This window comes from Protopterus annectens, chromosome 8.part0, assembly GCF_019279795.1.
Source record: "Protopterus annectens isolate FY-2018-M chromosome 8.part0, PAN1.0, whole genome shotgun sequence".
In the NCBI taxonomy this organism is placed as follows: Eukaryota; Metazoa; Chordata; order Ceratodontiformes; family Protopteridae; genus Protopterus; species Protopterus annectens.
This window is the reverse complement of record NC_056741.1, coordinates 1,643,323,438-1,643,338,511: the sequence shown is the minus strand read 5'-3', so window position 1 is coordinate 1,643,338,511 and position 15,074 is coordinate 1,643,323,438. Positions and strand designations below refer to the sequence as shown.

At 40.5% G+C, this 15,074-nt stretch overlaps 1 protein-coding gene across 2 annotated transcripts in view; it reads right to left on the bottom strand.

The window, feature by feature from the left end:
* The window catches only part of ACAD8 (acyl-CoA dehydrogenase family member 8), a 599,439-nt gene that overhangs the window by 181,396 nt on the left and 402,969 nt on the right, over positions 1 to 15,074 (bottom strand). For both annotated transcript variants that reach the window (XM_044081167.1, XM_044081168.1), the window contains exon 8: positions 4,086 to 4,183. In XM_044081167.1, coding sequence (XP_043937102.1) covers positions 4,086 to 4,183 — 98 coding nt within the window. The remainder of the gene's footprint in view (positions 1 to 4,085; positions 4,184 to 15,074) is intronic.

The following is a 15,074-nucleotide window of genomic DNA, read 5'->3' as shown; positions in this document are numbered from 1 at the left end:
CCAAGTGCCTCCTCACTCCCTCCTGCCCCCCCTCCCCCCAAGCCCCTGCAACCTCTACATTTATCCCCACTAAACCCCTCCCAACATACTCTAGTCCAATCACTGACTCTTCCTATCCCCACCCACTAATATTACTATCTCCACCTCCCTCCACAACATACTTCAACTTACCATACTCTACTAATTAACAGAACATGCCCCATATACACCACCCATTCCTTCTACTATCCACATTAGCAACTCTCTTTGCCACCTATAACTTAACCTACTATGAGCATCCTCTTCTCCACATGTACCATTCCAAACAAACACACACAAATTAACCATCCAAACACACACACTATATATCTTTGTGCCACATACTATAACTCTTATCTGGAACCAAAATACCATCGTCTCTCTCATATTAAATATCTAATTCTCTTTCACTCTAGGCACATCAACTTCTATGACCCCTCACCCAATCTAATTTCTTCATTGAGAGATGGTGACATACACCCTAACCCTGGCCCTGTAACCCTCACTACTCCCAGTAATTCCCAACAGACAAAATCCAAGACTTCTACAGAACTTAAACTCCAAATCACTCTCTATAGCTCATCTCAATATCAGCATTTGTAACAAAATCCCTAACCTCCACGCCTACTAGAAGTCCACAAATATGACATCCTCTGCCTTTCTGAAACCTGGCTTAAATCCACTATAAAAGACAATGAAATTATTCCACCAGGCTATAACATCCTTAGACAAGACCACTAGGAAAAAGGAGGCGGAGTAGCCATTCTATACAAAACTGGACTAGAAATAAGTAAAACCAGCTATACCCTCCAGATAACACTAACATAGACATTATAATAGCCAAACTATCCCTCAATCCACATAAAGCAATTAATATCATCTTTCCCCAGGCAACAACCCTCCAGTATTAGAAAGCCTACTGAACTGGTTCTCAACAACTCTCCCTCAAGAAACTATACTATTAGGTGACTTTAACATTGACTGGAACACATGTAAACAAACCTATCCAACTACCCACATCAACCTATATGGTTTCCATCAAACCATAAATTCTACAACTAGAACTAATAAAACCAGCAATAAAGAAACCATACTTGACTGGATCCTAATAAACAATCCCCACCAAAAATACACTTCAGGAACACTACCAGATGACCTTAGTGACCACTCACTAACATACATAATTAGACACAAAACTATTCTAGCCAAACCACCTCTCATCCGTTTTTGTAACACAAAAATCTTTGATCCCCTTCAGTTTCAAAATGAACTAAGCCTAGTCAACTGGTCTCCTTTGCAAACCCTGCCATTAGATGACGCTGTTAACCACTTCAACCACACCTTCCTTACCATTCTTGATCAGCATGCCCCATATGAAATGTAGAACGGCAAAATGGCTTTCAACAAACACTAAACAACTTATGATTAGTAGAAACAAAGCCTGGACTAAATGGCGAACCACTAGAAACTCACTTGACCACCTTAATTACAAACAAAAAGAAACCTGACTAAACTAGCCATCCTACAAGATAAAAAGGATTTTTACATCCAGCTACAAAATTCCTCCCAACACCAGCCAAAGAAATTCTGGAACACAATAAACTCACTACTATCCCTGGCAAAATAGAAACTCCTAGCCCAATAGGCTCCCACCCTGACTAAACACTGCTAATGCCTTTAATAACTTCTTCACCTCTACAATACTCAATCTAGCTAGCCAGCAAAACCCTGACCCCTCTTTACTAGACACCTCTAACTGTACCCCACCACCATTTCATCTCAAACCTATACCCACATCATATATACTACTTACTTCAAAACTTAAACCTTCCACTCCCTCAAAAATCCCAGCAGAATATCTCCAGCTTGGAGCTAAAGCAGTTGCATATCCAATCTCTTTACTAATTAACAGAACCATTAAAGAAAGTACCATACCTTCACTCTGGAAAATCTCCCACATCATCCCACTCTTCAAAGGTGGGGATTCCTTTGAATACTCAAACTGCCCTATTGCACTTCTTTCTCCCATTGCAAAAATAATGGAGAAGTGTATCCATAAACAACTACTCAATCACCTCCTTCAAAATAATCTGCTAGCTAACTGCCAACATGGATTTCGTCCCTACCATAGCACCACCACAGCCTTACTATCCTTTATTGAATCCATTAATCACAACCGAAACAACAATCTACCTTCATCAGCCTTCTTTGTAGACCTATCTAAAGCTTTCACATGGTGAACCACCAACTACTCCTGCACCGACTTAAATCCATCTCTCTCGATAGTATTGCACTTAACTGGTTTACTTCCTACCTTGAGAATAGGAAACAAGCAGTGCTATGGAACAATAATCTTTCAGAGCTCCTACCATCCTCCCTAGGGGTTCCTCAGGGCTCCATCCTAGGTCCCCTTCTATTTTCCATCTTTATCAATGACCTACACCATGTCACCCCCCTATCTACTTGCATTCAATACTGATGATACTACCATCATTTGTTCTGCCTCCAACCAAGATGACTTACACCTCCTTTTTTCAACCATAGAACAATGGTTCTCTAATCATTGTTTACTTCTAAACCCTAAGAAAACTAAACTGCTTCTCTTCAAACCTACACACCAATCCCCCCCTATTAACTTTTCTCTTACATCAAACAATGGTACCATTATCTCCCCAGATGAAACGACCAAACTCCTTGGCATAACTATTGACAACCAACTCAAATTTGACTCGCATATCAAGTCAACCATAAAACAACTAATAGAAAACTAGGTTCACTGTATAGAATCAAATCCTTCCTTACTTCTGAGGCAAGAACTACCATAGCCAGAACATCTCATCTCACTTTATGCTTCCCTATTTACACAAACCTAACTAAATATAACATCAATAAACTTACATCAGCCTATAATAACATTGCCAGATTTGCCACATCCTCCCCATATAAAACACACCACTGCAAAAACCTCCGCCATCTTGGATGGCTAGAGCTACTCACCTTATTCTATACTACCAGCTCTCTATAGCCCAGAAAGCCCTGCACCACCCTGTCAACACTCCTATGCTCTCCACCCTTATCCAGCCCTATAACAACCTAAAAAACCTTCAAAATTCTAATTCAAACCTCTCAATCAAGAAATGCTGCAGGAGAATCTATGTTCTCCAACTCAATTGGTAAAAATGGAACCTACTTCCTCCCAACCTAACATCGCAAACCTCCATCTCTATATTTAAAACTAAACTAAAACACTACCTAACCAACCACTGGCTTTGCTCTTGTGACTACCCCAGCTGATTATCATGGCTCCCATCTCCTATACACATATCTTTCTTTTTCCTATTTTATTCTTTTAACAATACCTGTACTACTAAGACATGCCCTCTTTATCTTGTACCTTTTCCTAATCGACTTGACATTGCCTCTTTTAATAACCAACTTCTACTATATTACTCTATCCATTCTGTTACTCTATCTACAACACTACCCTTTTACCTTCCTCTTTCTATCTTATACAAATGTCCTAAGTTCTGTGTTTGCTTGTATATCCATTACACTGTGTACTTTTTCTCCATGCCTATTCCTAAATATTCTGTAACAGACTATCAGTTATGGGTGAATATGTGTTTGTATTTGACAATTTACTGTTAATTATCATGTAGTAGATAGTAGAGCTTTTCCTTGCCTATTCCTAAATATTCTGTATCATACTGTCAGTCATGTGTGAATATGTGTATGTATTTGACAATTTACTGTTAATTATCATGTAGTAGATAGTGGAGCTTTTCTCCTCGGGCCTCCACTGAAAATGGACATGTATCCAGCTGGACCAGCCCGGTTAACAAATGTAAAATAAAAATAAATAAATAAAATAAAAATAAAAAAACACCATCAGCAAGCAGCTAATCCCCTTAAGGTACCAAGAACAAAGGACAGACTTAACACATGTTCAGAAACTGAAAAGATCATTGTGTTGAACACGCAATTTATTTTTCATTACAAAAACAGTTTTAAACTCTGGCTAAAGTTACCATCTCTGCTACATCTTTATCAGTCTTCAGTTATACAACCTGACTGCTTGACAATGGCTCCCCAAACTGCTTCCGAACTTTGAGATGGTCCCGTGCCAAGAGGATGGAGGCATATGCTGCCCCTAAAGAACAGGAAGCTGTAAAATGACAAAGAAGACATGAGAATTTTGTGCATACTTATGTTCAGGCATACAATACCTGCAGTTAGCTCAACAGCAAAGCAGTAGTATTCATAGATTTCTGCACTGACAGTATGAGCCAAGAAACCAGAAATTAAAAAGTCAACCAGCAAAGAGTGGGATAGCTAAAAATCCTAAGAAAGAACCCTCAAAGAACAATTGTACAAGTATATTCATCGTAGCAGTGAATGCTCAAAAAAGAAAGATCACTGCTGCAGTGTCAATCATTTATGGGAATTAGCAACAGGCAAAGACAACTGCCCTTCAGGAATTTCAGATATCACCACAGCGGAGCTGAACTCCTCCTTTCACGCTGGACACTGGTATCACAGCCCATGCCATTTTCAGTTTTGTTTTTTTTGGCTGCAGAAGTCACTAACAACTGTGCTTTAGTTGTCTATTTAGTTGTCTATGTACTGATACTAAACAGACCACTGGTATAACAACGTGCTTCTTTTGATAAGGCCTGGTAATGAAAATGTGTGTGAAAACATTCCTAGATGTCTTGAGCACATACCATGTAGTATGAATGTACTACCTTTGTGCAATATTCTTCCAAGTACTGAGGAATAAGGCAAATCTACTGTTTTTTTCATTTATAAGACCTGTCCTCAAGGTATATGGGAAGTAAAGAGAGGCAGAACATCAAAAGTGCCATCAATGAAACATGTGAAACAGACTCTTTCCTCGGCTTGGGGGATGTCAGTGTATGTACCATACTGAAACCTGGTTTAAATATTAACATGCAAGTATATAGGTATAATGAAGTAGGTAGCAATGAATCAATACTTGTGAAAGAACACCTAAAAGCAAGAAGTCAAGAAAACTACTCAGGACTAGAAATTGTTCATAGAATATATCATAATTAAATAAGTGGAGATTAATATATTACTACCACTGTTCATGTCCTTAAAGAGTACTGGGATTTCCTAAACAGGATATTTAAAAAAAAAAAAAAAAAAAAAAAAAAAAAAGTTTAACTACAATTGCTATTATTGGGGATCTTTAACAAACCAAACACAATGGATAAACAACTCATTACCAAAGTAAACATGCCCAAATGCTGACCATCTCAATGTAAACAACTGGAACAAAACATATAAACCCCAACTATGTCATATTAACTGTAATTCACTCCTCCCCTTCTATTCTCTTCTAATTCACCTTTTTTTCCCAGACACATACATTTTTTTTTCTTCTGTCTTACACTCGCAATGTACTGAACCCTCTTTCCTCATACTGTCCCTTACCCTGCACATTTCACCATACCTTCCCTACTCAGACTCCCTCTAACTTACCTGCTTTACTGTTCACTTCACCTACCCACTATGCTACACTCCTCCTACTTTTCTTGAACCATAACTTTCCTAAGTTATGATTTCTAAGCCTTACAGTTATGTTACATTTATTCAAGCCCACTGTTTCATGCTGTGCACACTTCTTGTATGAAGAGCATGCTGTGTAATATGCCACCTCTGCTTTTACAGCTACTTCACTATACACATTGTTTTCCTCTCTTCTGCCTGTTTTATATTATATGTAACTAACTATACACATTGTATTACTCTTTTATATTACATGCGACTATAAACAATGCATTTATACTCTGTTTATTCATTTATTTATTTTTGTTTACCAGGATGATCCGACTGGGTGATAGCCCATTTTCAGTGGAGGCCTGGGGAGAAAATCTCCATAAAAAATACAATAATTGTTACAAAGAACAATACTTGGAGAGTATATCATTTTTAGGGAATTTAACAAAGACAAGTTAAAAGTGAACAAAATTTAGAAAGTTTTACAAAGAAACCAAGTGGAAGAAAAACCATAACAAAAGAGTATTTACAACAGAGAAAAAAAAGGAACTTTTTATATAGAGATTTGTTTTTGTGACAAATAGTCAGAGACTGGAGCTATAAAGAGTAGAGTCAGAGAAAAGATGTAAAGGCTGTATAGATTAGTTTAACATATACAAGATAAAACAACTGCATGTATGAAGTAGAAAAACAGAAGTAGAAAAACAGTACAACTGGAATAAAAAATAAAATAAGCCGGCATAAAACCAAACTTTATTCATCACAATGATTCAGTAAGAGCTTTCGCCTCCACAGTATCGAGACTTCTTCGGACTGAATAATCAGTTTCTCTTATTTTATGGAAATTAAATTATGCAGTTTATTTAGTCACCCGCAGATCTTGCAGCTCTTTTTATATTGGTCATACCACTACAGAATTAAATAAGAGAATTTATGAACACAAGCGTGCTATTGAATTGGGAGATGAAAGTAATGCTTTGGATAAGGATTATAAAGTGAGTAATTGTTCTATTGATTTTAAATTTATAGTGTTAGATGAAGTAAAAGGTTCTGACAATATGAAGAAGAGCTAAGTTGGCGTGAATATTTGTGGCAAGTTAAATTGAATGCATGCTATCTACCTGGATTAAACAGCCATGAAGACTTCATAGCATATTTGAAAAGAAATGGGCTCAAGCATGGAACCTATGGGTTATGTGATTGCAATTAATTAGTATTAAATAAGGTTTGGAAAGTACAGTTTTTTACCTACCATAAATGTAGATGTTAGAGTGTACACCCTGCTGCAGTCATCACACTTGGGTTATCCCGTCGTCAGGTGGTCCCCGCAGTCGGCCGGAATTCCAAAGTCTTGGTCCGGCGTCGGTTGCTGTCGCTTCTTCCCTGACGTCAGTGCGCCAGGGGTATATATAATGCATCAGACACCATTTTCTTCAGTTTTTCTTGCCCCAGATGTCAGGTGCCCCCAAAAAGGTGGTCAGTAATTAGTACCAAATTGAGTAAATTTTGCACAAACACAAAATCCCTCCAGCTATAAGCAAATATATCAGGAAGGTATTGTGGAGATTTAGCCAGTTAGATCAGAGGGGATGGAGGGTAACCTGGACTGCAGCAGGGTGTACACTCGAACATCTACATTTATGGTAGGTACAAAACTGTACTATGTTCATTGTGTTACTCTGCTGCAGTCATCACACTTGGGTAGAATCCCAAAGCTAAGGATGGGTGGAGGAGTCATACAGGGTTAGAGGAGGCTAGAAGGCCCTGCAGAACTGCAGTGGCGAAGCCTGCCCTAGTCTTAGAGTAAAGTGGTAAGTGATAGTGTTTGGTAAAAGTGTGTACTGAACTCCAAGTCGCAGCTTCCAAAATCTCCTTGGTTGGAACCCCCCTGAGGAAGGCTGTAGATGTAGCTGTTGCCCTGGTAGAGTAGGGCCTAATAGTAGCAGGAACTGGTTTTCCATGGTGGGTATAGCAAAAACGAATGCAATGTCCTATCCATTTGGAAATGGTTTGTTTTGATATAGCCTTCCCTTGTGAAGCTGTAGCATAGGATACAATGAGCTGGTCAGATTTTCTGAAAGCCTTAGTTTTATCCAAGTAGTAACGAAGTTGCCTGTGAATGACCAAGGAATGCAGGAGTCTTTCTCCTTTGTTCTGTGGATTTGGGAAGAAGGTGGGTAAGTGGATGGTTTGATTTAAAGCCGCACTGGAAACCACCTTAGGCATGAAGGAAGGATTAGTTCGTAGAGAAACTCTGTCTTGATGGAAAATGAGGAAAGGTTCCACTGCCATTAGTGCCTGCAGCTCTGAGACTCTTCTAGCTGAAGTTATTGCCAGCAGCAGGGCAGTCTTCCATGATAGGAACTGTAGATCTGCATAGAAAGCTGGTTCAAAGGGAGGTAGCGTAAGTTTTTCCAGAACAAAATTGAGGTCCCATGTTGGTGTAGATGCTCTCCTGGGGGGCCTAATGTTTTTTGCCCCTCTGAGGAACTGCCTTAGAAGTGGATGCGAAAATAAGGGTGGATCCGTGTTGTAGTGGGCTGAAATAGCTGATGCATGGATTTTAATGGAAGAAAAAGAAAGTCCTTTGTGCAACATCTCAGTTAAATACTGTAGAATGTGAGGCATGTGAGGCTGAATTGTGTTTTGGCCTTTAGCTTGGTTCTAGGCACAAAACCTTTTCCATTTGTCCCAATAAGCCTTCCTGGTGCTTGGCCTCCTAGCTTTCAGAATAACATCCATAACTGCTTGGGAAAGAGGAGCTGGCTGGATGCTTAGGTGATTTGCCATGTAGACAGATTTAAGGTTTTGAGCTGGCTGTGAAGAATCTGATTGTTTTGCTGTATGAGCAAATGGGTAATTTGTGGTAAAATCCAAGGTGGGCCCTGGGCCATATTCCTCAATAGTGGGTACCAGTGCTGGCGTGGCCAGTCTGGGGCTATGAGTACCAGTCGTTCTCTCCTTTCTGACTTTCAGAAGCACCTTTGTGAGGAGAGGCAATGGAGGGAAGGCATATACTGTCAGGTTTTTCCAACTGAATGAGAGTGCGTCCACTTTCCAAGCTTGATGGTGAAGTGTCCTTGTACAAAATTTTGTTAGTTGATAGTTTTGAGGACTGGCAAACAAGTCTATGTCTGGAAGTCCCCATTTTTGAGTTATCATTGCAAATACTTGTGGATCCAGTTTCCACTCGTGGGGATCCATGATGTTTCTGCTGAGGTCTTCTGCCAATGTGTTCTTCTTTCCTGGCAGGAATTGAGCTTTTAACTGAACTTGGTAAGCCAGAGCTGTGTTCCACAAGGTCACTGCTTGCCTGCATAGAGGGTAGGAGTGTGTACCCCCTTGTTTGTTTATGTACCACATTACTGTCGTGTTGTCCGTCCTTACTGTAAGTTGTCCTGGATGTAATAGATTCTTGAAGGCTGTCAGAGCATTCTGTACAGCTAGCATCTCTTTTTGATTGATGTGCAGATTCCTTTGATCTGCAGTCCATACGCCTTGAACGCACTGTCCTGCCATGTGTGCCCCCCAGGCGTAGTCTGATGCATCTGTTGTCATAGTTTGCCTGGCTGGGGGCAAGGTGAAAGGCTGACCCTTGTTGAGGTGACATGCCTGTGACCACCATAGAAACTCCTGTTGTAGGCAGGGAATGAGAGATATCATTGTGTCCAAGCTATGGCTGTGTTGAGACCATACGCTTTTTAGGTACCACTGTAAATTTCCTCATATGCAGCTTTGCAAATGGTATTAGTAGTATGCAAGATGCCATGAAGCCCAAGGCCTGCAGAATTTTTCTTGCAGGTAGTTGGGTCTTTGTTGCCATTGTTTTGAAATATTGTTTCAGTTGTAGTTGTTTGTCTGGCGTCAAATAAGCCTTCTGGGCCATTGTATTCAAGCTGGCACCCAGGAATGTCACATTTTGTGAGGGTACTAGTTTTGATTTCTTTTCGTTTACTGTGTACCCCAGGCAACTTAGATGTTTTACAAAAGCCAGATGTTGTAAGAGGATGTCCATGTTTTCTGCTTGGATGAGGCAGTCGTCCAGGTATGGGTATATTTGAATTCCTCTTTGTCTGCAGTATGCAATTACTGGTGCCAGGCATTTTGTGAAGACCCTGGGCGCAGTAGATAAGCCAAAGGGCAGTGCAGAGACTTGGTAATGGGTTGAACCTGCAATGAAATGGAGGTACCTTCTGCAACTTTGTCTGATAGGGACATGCAGGTATGCCTCCTTGAGGTCCAAAGTTACTAGCCATGCTTCCTTGCCCAACATGGGAAGAAGCTGCTGTAGTGTTAGCATCTTGAATTTGGGTACTTGTAAGAAGGTGTTTAGTATTAAAAGGTCCAGAATTGGTCTCCAGGCATTGTCCTTTCTGGGAACTAGAAAGGGTATTGAGTAAAATCCTTGGCCTTGCTCTCGAGTAGGTACTAGTTGAATGGCTCTCATGTACATGAGAGCTGTAATTTGTTTTTGTGCCTCTGCCCATTGATTTTGTGTCAGGTTTGGCATTCCTCTTTTCATTGGCAAGGTGTGAAAATGGAATCTGTATCCTCGTGAAATTATGTCTAGGACCCATTTGTCCTTTGTGACAATGTGCCAGTTGTCTGAAAAAAGTGCGAGTTTTCCTCCCAAGGGGGCTGCCAAGAGAGTGTTACTTGGCCAGATGAGGTACAAGTCATTGAGTTTGCCTTCTGGTAGTTTGGGACCTGTCTTCTCCTCCCTTCTGTGTTGCAGTGCCACATTGGCGAGGTTTGTACTGGGCTTGTGGTTGTCCTCTGCCTCTTGGACGTCTGTATTTACCCCTCTGTGGTCTGTCAGTAGCTGGAAAGGACCAATTTTTTGTTGGCCAATTTCTGCTGAAGCCAGGGGGCTGTACCTGTAGGAAATCTTTGTCTGCATAGATTTTGCCTTATCCTCCATTTTCTTTAAGACTTCTGCTTTAACTCCAAAAAGAACATCCTGCTGTAAGGGAGCATCTAGAAGCTTTGCTTTAACATGATCAGGCAGAGCTTGTTCCTTTAACCAAGCATGCCTACGTATAACAGACCCAGTGACAGCTGCTCTGCAGGAAGCCTCCAAAGAATCAAACCCACATTGTAAAGTATGTTTGCCCACCTGTTCAGTTGCATGCAACAGATCCTGCATTTCTTTCAATTCAGACTGTTGAGGGAGTGTGCTCATTCTTTGTTTTAACTGTGAGATAAGAAATTGCTGATACTTTAGCATGTGAAATTGGCAATTTAGTGCCCTCATAGCTAGAGTGACTGAGGTGTAAACCTTTTTCCCCACCTGTCTAGTGCTCTGGAGTCCCTTTCAGAGGGTACAGGATTTTTTGCCACAGAAGCGTTAGCCCCTTTGGGACCCTGGGAGATGGTCTCTGGATCAGCAACAGGGCTTTTATAAAGAAATTTCTGGGGATCAGGCACTCTATAGTATCTGTCAGGTTTGGCCGGAGCAGGAGGTAGAGAGTCTGGGTTCAAACTGGATTCTAAGTAAACATCATCCACAATGTCTAAAACTGGGGGGATGGCAAGTGGTCTGTGCTGGGGGAGTAAAAGAAACACTCTGAGCCTTTTGAGTCAGAGTAGTCCTGACCTTCCCAGTGAAAATGTTCCCTCAGTGTGTAAAGTTTCTCCAAAGGAGTAGTCTTCAGGAGGAGAAGCGAAGGGAATGGAATCCTCAGCATCAGAATCTCCATAAGGAGAGAAGGAGTAATCTTGGTCCTCTGAGGAGCCTGAGGAAATGGACACTTGTTCAGGGGATGCATAATCTTCCTCTTGTCTAGGCCTTTTGTCAGGAGGGGGTTGGGAACCCCTGATTAAAGAGATCAAATCTTCAGCCATTTTGAGCATCTGTTTCTTAGGCATGGGGCCTTGAACAGGGGACTGAAGTGCAGTCTTTTTAGGTTTAATAGGAGTCTTCATCTTAGGATACGTTTTAATGGTGAGCATCGTCGATCTGAAGACGCCTTCAGAAACCGATGGTGTTTCTGCAGCACCGACATCTTTTTCAGCAGTGTCGTCGGTAAGGGCTAACAAAATGGCTGCGTCGGCCTGGTACTTTCCACCAAAAGTTCCGAAGCGGTCTCGGGTTCCAGATCTGCGGTAGTCAGGGGCTGCGTCGGAGCCTCACTGAAGACCGGTGAACCGGAGACCGGACCAGCCGAGGCCTCGGAGTCTGGCTTGGGTCTAGGATGCCTGTCCTTATCCTTGCGTTTTTTGTGCATGCCGGTAGTCGGTTGCTCCGACGGCATAGTGTAGTTAAATTTTCTACCAAAGTAGTGTCGTGCGAAATCAAAGCGTCTTTTTATAGTACACTTATTAAACCTAGCACAAAAACGACAACTAGTGACGTCGTGGTCTGGGCCTACGCAAGGTATGCAATAAGAATGAAAATCCTTATGAGGTATTTGCTTCCCACAAGAAATACAATTGTTAACTTTTTCTGACATCGGTCGGAGGCAAGAAAAGTTTCCTCAACGGGGTACTTAGCTTTATTGAAGACTTCGGTCTGAAATTCGAGTTCGAAAATCTCAGGAGTCGGCCAACCGGCACTTGCGAACTGCTTCTGCTTCGGGCACCGCGCGGCAAGAAAGACTGAAGAAAATGGCGTCGGATGCATTATATATACCCCTGGCGCACTGACGTCACGGAAGAAGCGACAGCAACCGACGCCGGACCAAGACTTTGGAATTCTGGCCGACTGCGGGACCGCCTGACGACAGGATAACCCAAGTGTGATGACTGCAGCTGGGTAACACGATGAACATCAGTGATTATTCAGTCTGAAGAAGTTTTGACCCTGTGGAGACGAAAGCACTTACTGAATCACTGTGACGAATAAAGTTTGTTTGGTTTTATGCCAGCTGATTTTATAAAGTAGAAAAATAAGTTAAGTTTACTATATGTGATAGAGGATTCAGAGAAAAGGGGTACACTCTAGAGAGGAAAACAGGAAAAGTTTGCTGTTACTGCTTTGTTGGTAACCTGAGCTGAGCCTGTACTTAAGTCTTGATCAGAGTTCTACCCCCATAAAAAAAAATAATTACTAAAACTAGGCCAAGATATTTCTATTTCTCAAACACAGTTATACTTTCCACATTTAACAACGATCACTACAGTATCATTTTTAACCCAATAATAAAATTAGGCTCAATCATACACAAAATCACCTTTCTCAGCCTTTACCAGTGGTAACAATAATGCAAAATGGAGACAATTATCTCTTAAAATACAGCTTGGTCAGTGACAGGCACAGAATCAGCTTTATTTCATTCTGTTACAATCCGTGGCACCTTTAGCACCTTAGTCTGTTGCAGCCTTCCAAAGATGAAAACCTAGGTACAAAACATGGGTGTACACAACATTACTGTACCACTGAATCACTCAATTAAAAAGCCAACTGGTGGAATGCAAGCTCTAGATACTCAGTGGTAAATTACAGTAAATTAAGAATCTAATCAGTGCAATGCAAGCTCTAGATACTCAGTGGTAACAAATTAAAGTGGGAAGAGTAATATTACAATTAAGGAATGGTAATAAAGTTCTTCACTATTTTATAAATATAAAGTGGCATCAATTACTTCATTAACATTTAAACAATGAATCACTATTCACACATTTTGGAATCAAGCTACATCACATTTGAAAATTAATATTGCCTATACTTAAAAAGCAAGCAAGTTGCCATTTGACCCAACAATTTAAACCTTGAGCAATGAGCATTTACCAGTCACAAAGTATATTCTATGTCCCATCTAATTCTAAAGGAAACTTTTATTCATCCTAGGTTGGTCAGTGTATCACACTGTACCTCACTGACCTGGTCCATTATTGAATATGATGCTGTACACTGTAGACTTCAAACAAGTAACCTGAAAGACATATGGATGTAGTGCTGAGATCATGCTCCAAACACTGGGTAAAAGATAAATATATTAAGCACTTCCCTAGCAAAAGGCACAATTGCAACAGTACTTCAGGGTGCTTAAAAAAACCTTTTAAGCACCCCAAGCTCTGTTACAATCAGGCCTTGTACTAGGGACAGGCCAACTGGCAAAGAACACCAGCAGAAAGTAAAACAGTTTTGAAAAGCTGTTAGAATCTCAGCCTGCCACACTATAAACAAAAAATATGTCTGAATGAAGTGCCTAACAGCTTTTAAACCAGTATTGTTTCTTCAGAGGGATGTTCATATGTTGTTACTAGGCTATCAGATTCAGCCCTAGGGCCTATACAAGCCTAGCCATAACAATTCCCTTGCTACTTCTTCCCACAATATTTACTTCCCTTTCATTTGTGCTTACTATCTGACAGCACCAAAGTGTTTTACCAGCTTTCAAAGTCCTTGAAACCCAGAACAACACAGTGCTTCTGTATTTTCCGCCCAAGTAACTGGGAAGGTGAAATAGTTTTCAAAACAAGTGGAAGACTCCATAAAGTATATGATGCATATACAGCTCCATATACTACAAGGAATTATGACAGTGTCTACAACTATACCCAGGTATGTTCTCAACATGGATGTAAAGATTCACCCTTTGATATTCATGCTGAAGGTGAATTTCTTGATATACATGTCTTGAACTCAATAATCAGATTATGATTAGTGACCCAGTCACAATACTCTATATTATATTCTGCTTTTTCCATGTTACAAAGATCCAATCACTGCCTGGTCCATCAGGCAAATTACCTGATCTTGCTCTACTTTGAAGTCAATACTTGAACCATAATGCTGGGGTACCAACACAAGATCATTAAATCCAATGCAAAAATAAATACTAAGTTAACCTTTGAGATGAAGGCAGTAGTGTAGGCAGCTGAAAACAGAGCTCTATATGGAAAGTTTGTATTAGCAAAAGCCTGCAAACTTTACTACTGTAGAAATCAGTACTAAGTGTTTATGATGTCTATAAGGTCAACAAAGAAAAGAAAAAGTAAAACAAAAGTGACAGCAATTGTGAAAACTTAGAGACTGAAGCCAGCATGGTGAAGAGCAGCTTGTAAAAGCATATGGTAATGGCAGCTAAAGGAGAAAACTCTTCAGTCATACTACAGAAAACTATTGACGAAATTAATATGAAAAAAAAAACGGTGGAGCAGCCATTAAAATACGAACAAATGGAGCAGAAACTTGCTGAACTCAAGGATAGATCACACATAAGCAACTTCAGGTTTACTGTAATACTAGAACAAACAGAAGGGAATGAATGCAAAGATTATCAGCAAATACTTCAGTATACAGAATTAGACATGCTGGCATACAGTGCAAGTTAATCTGAAAACATGCACAAATCTCTTGCCAGACATGCTGACACAGATGACATTGTTTTCAGTTTCTTCACACAGGGGAACTACCACATTAACTACACATCCCTAAGAGATGACCCAGTTGTTTGGAATTTGGGAACTTATGCAGACAGTGACCTAACTTTTGACTAACGTGTCAATTGCTGTAAGAAAGCCCTTCTATATTGCATATCTTATAAACAAAGGGGTTGTGTCTAGATTCAGGGTTACTGCCCCCTCTT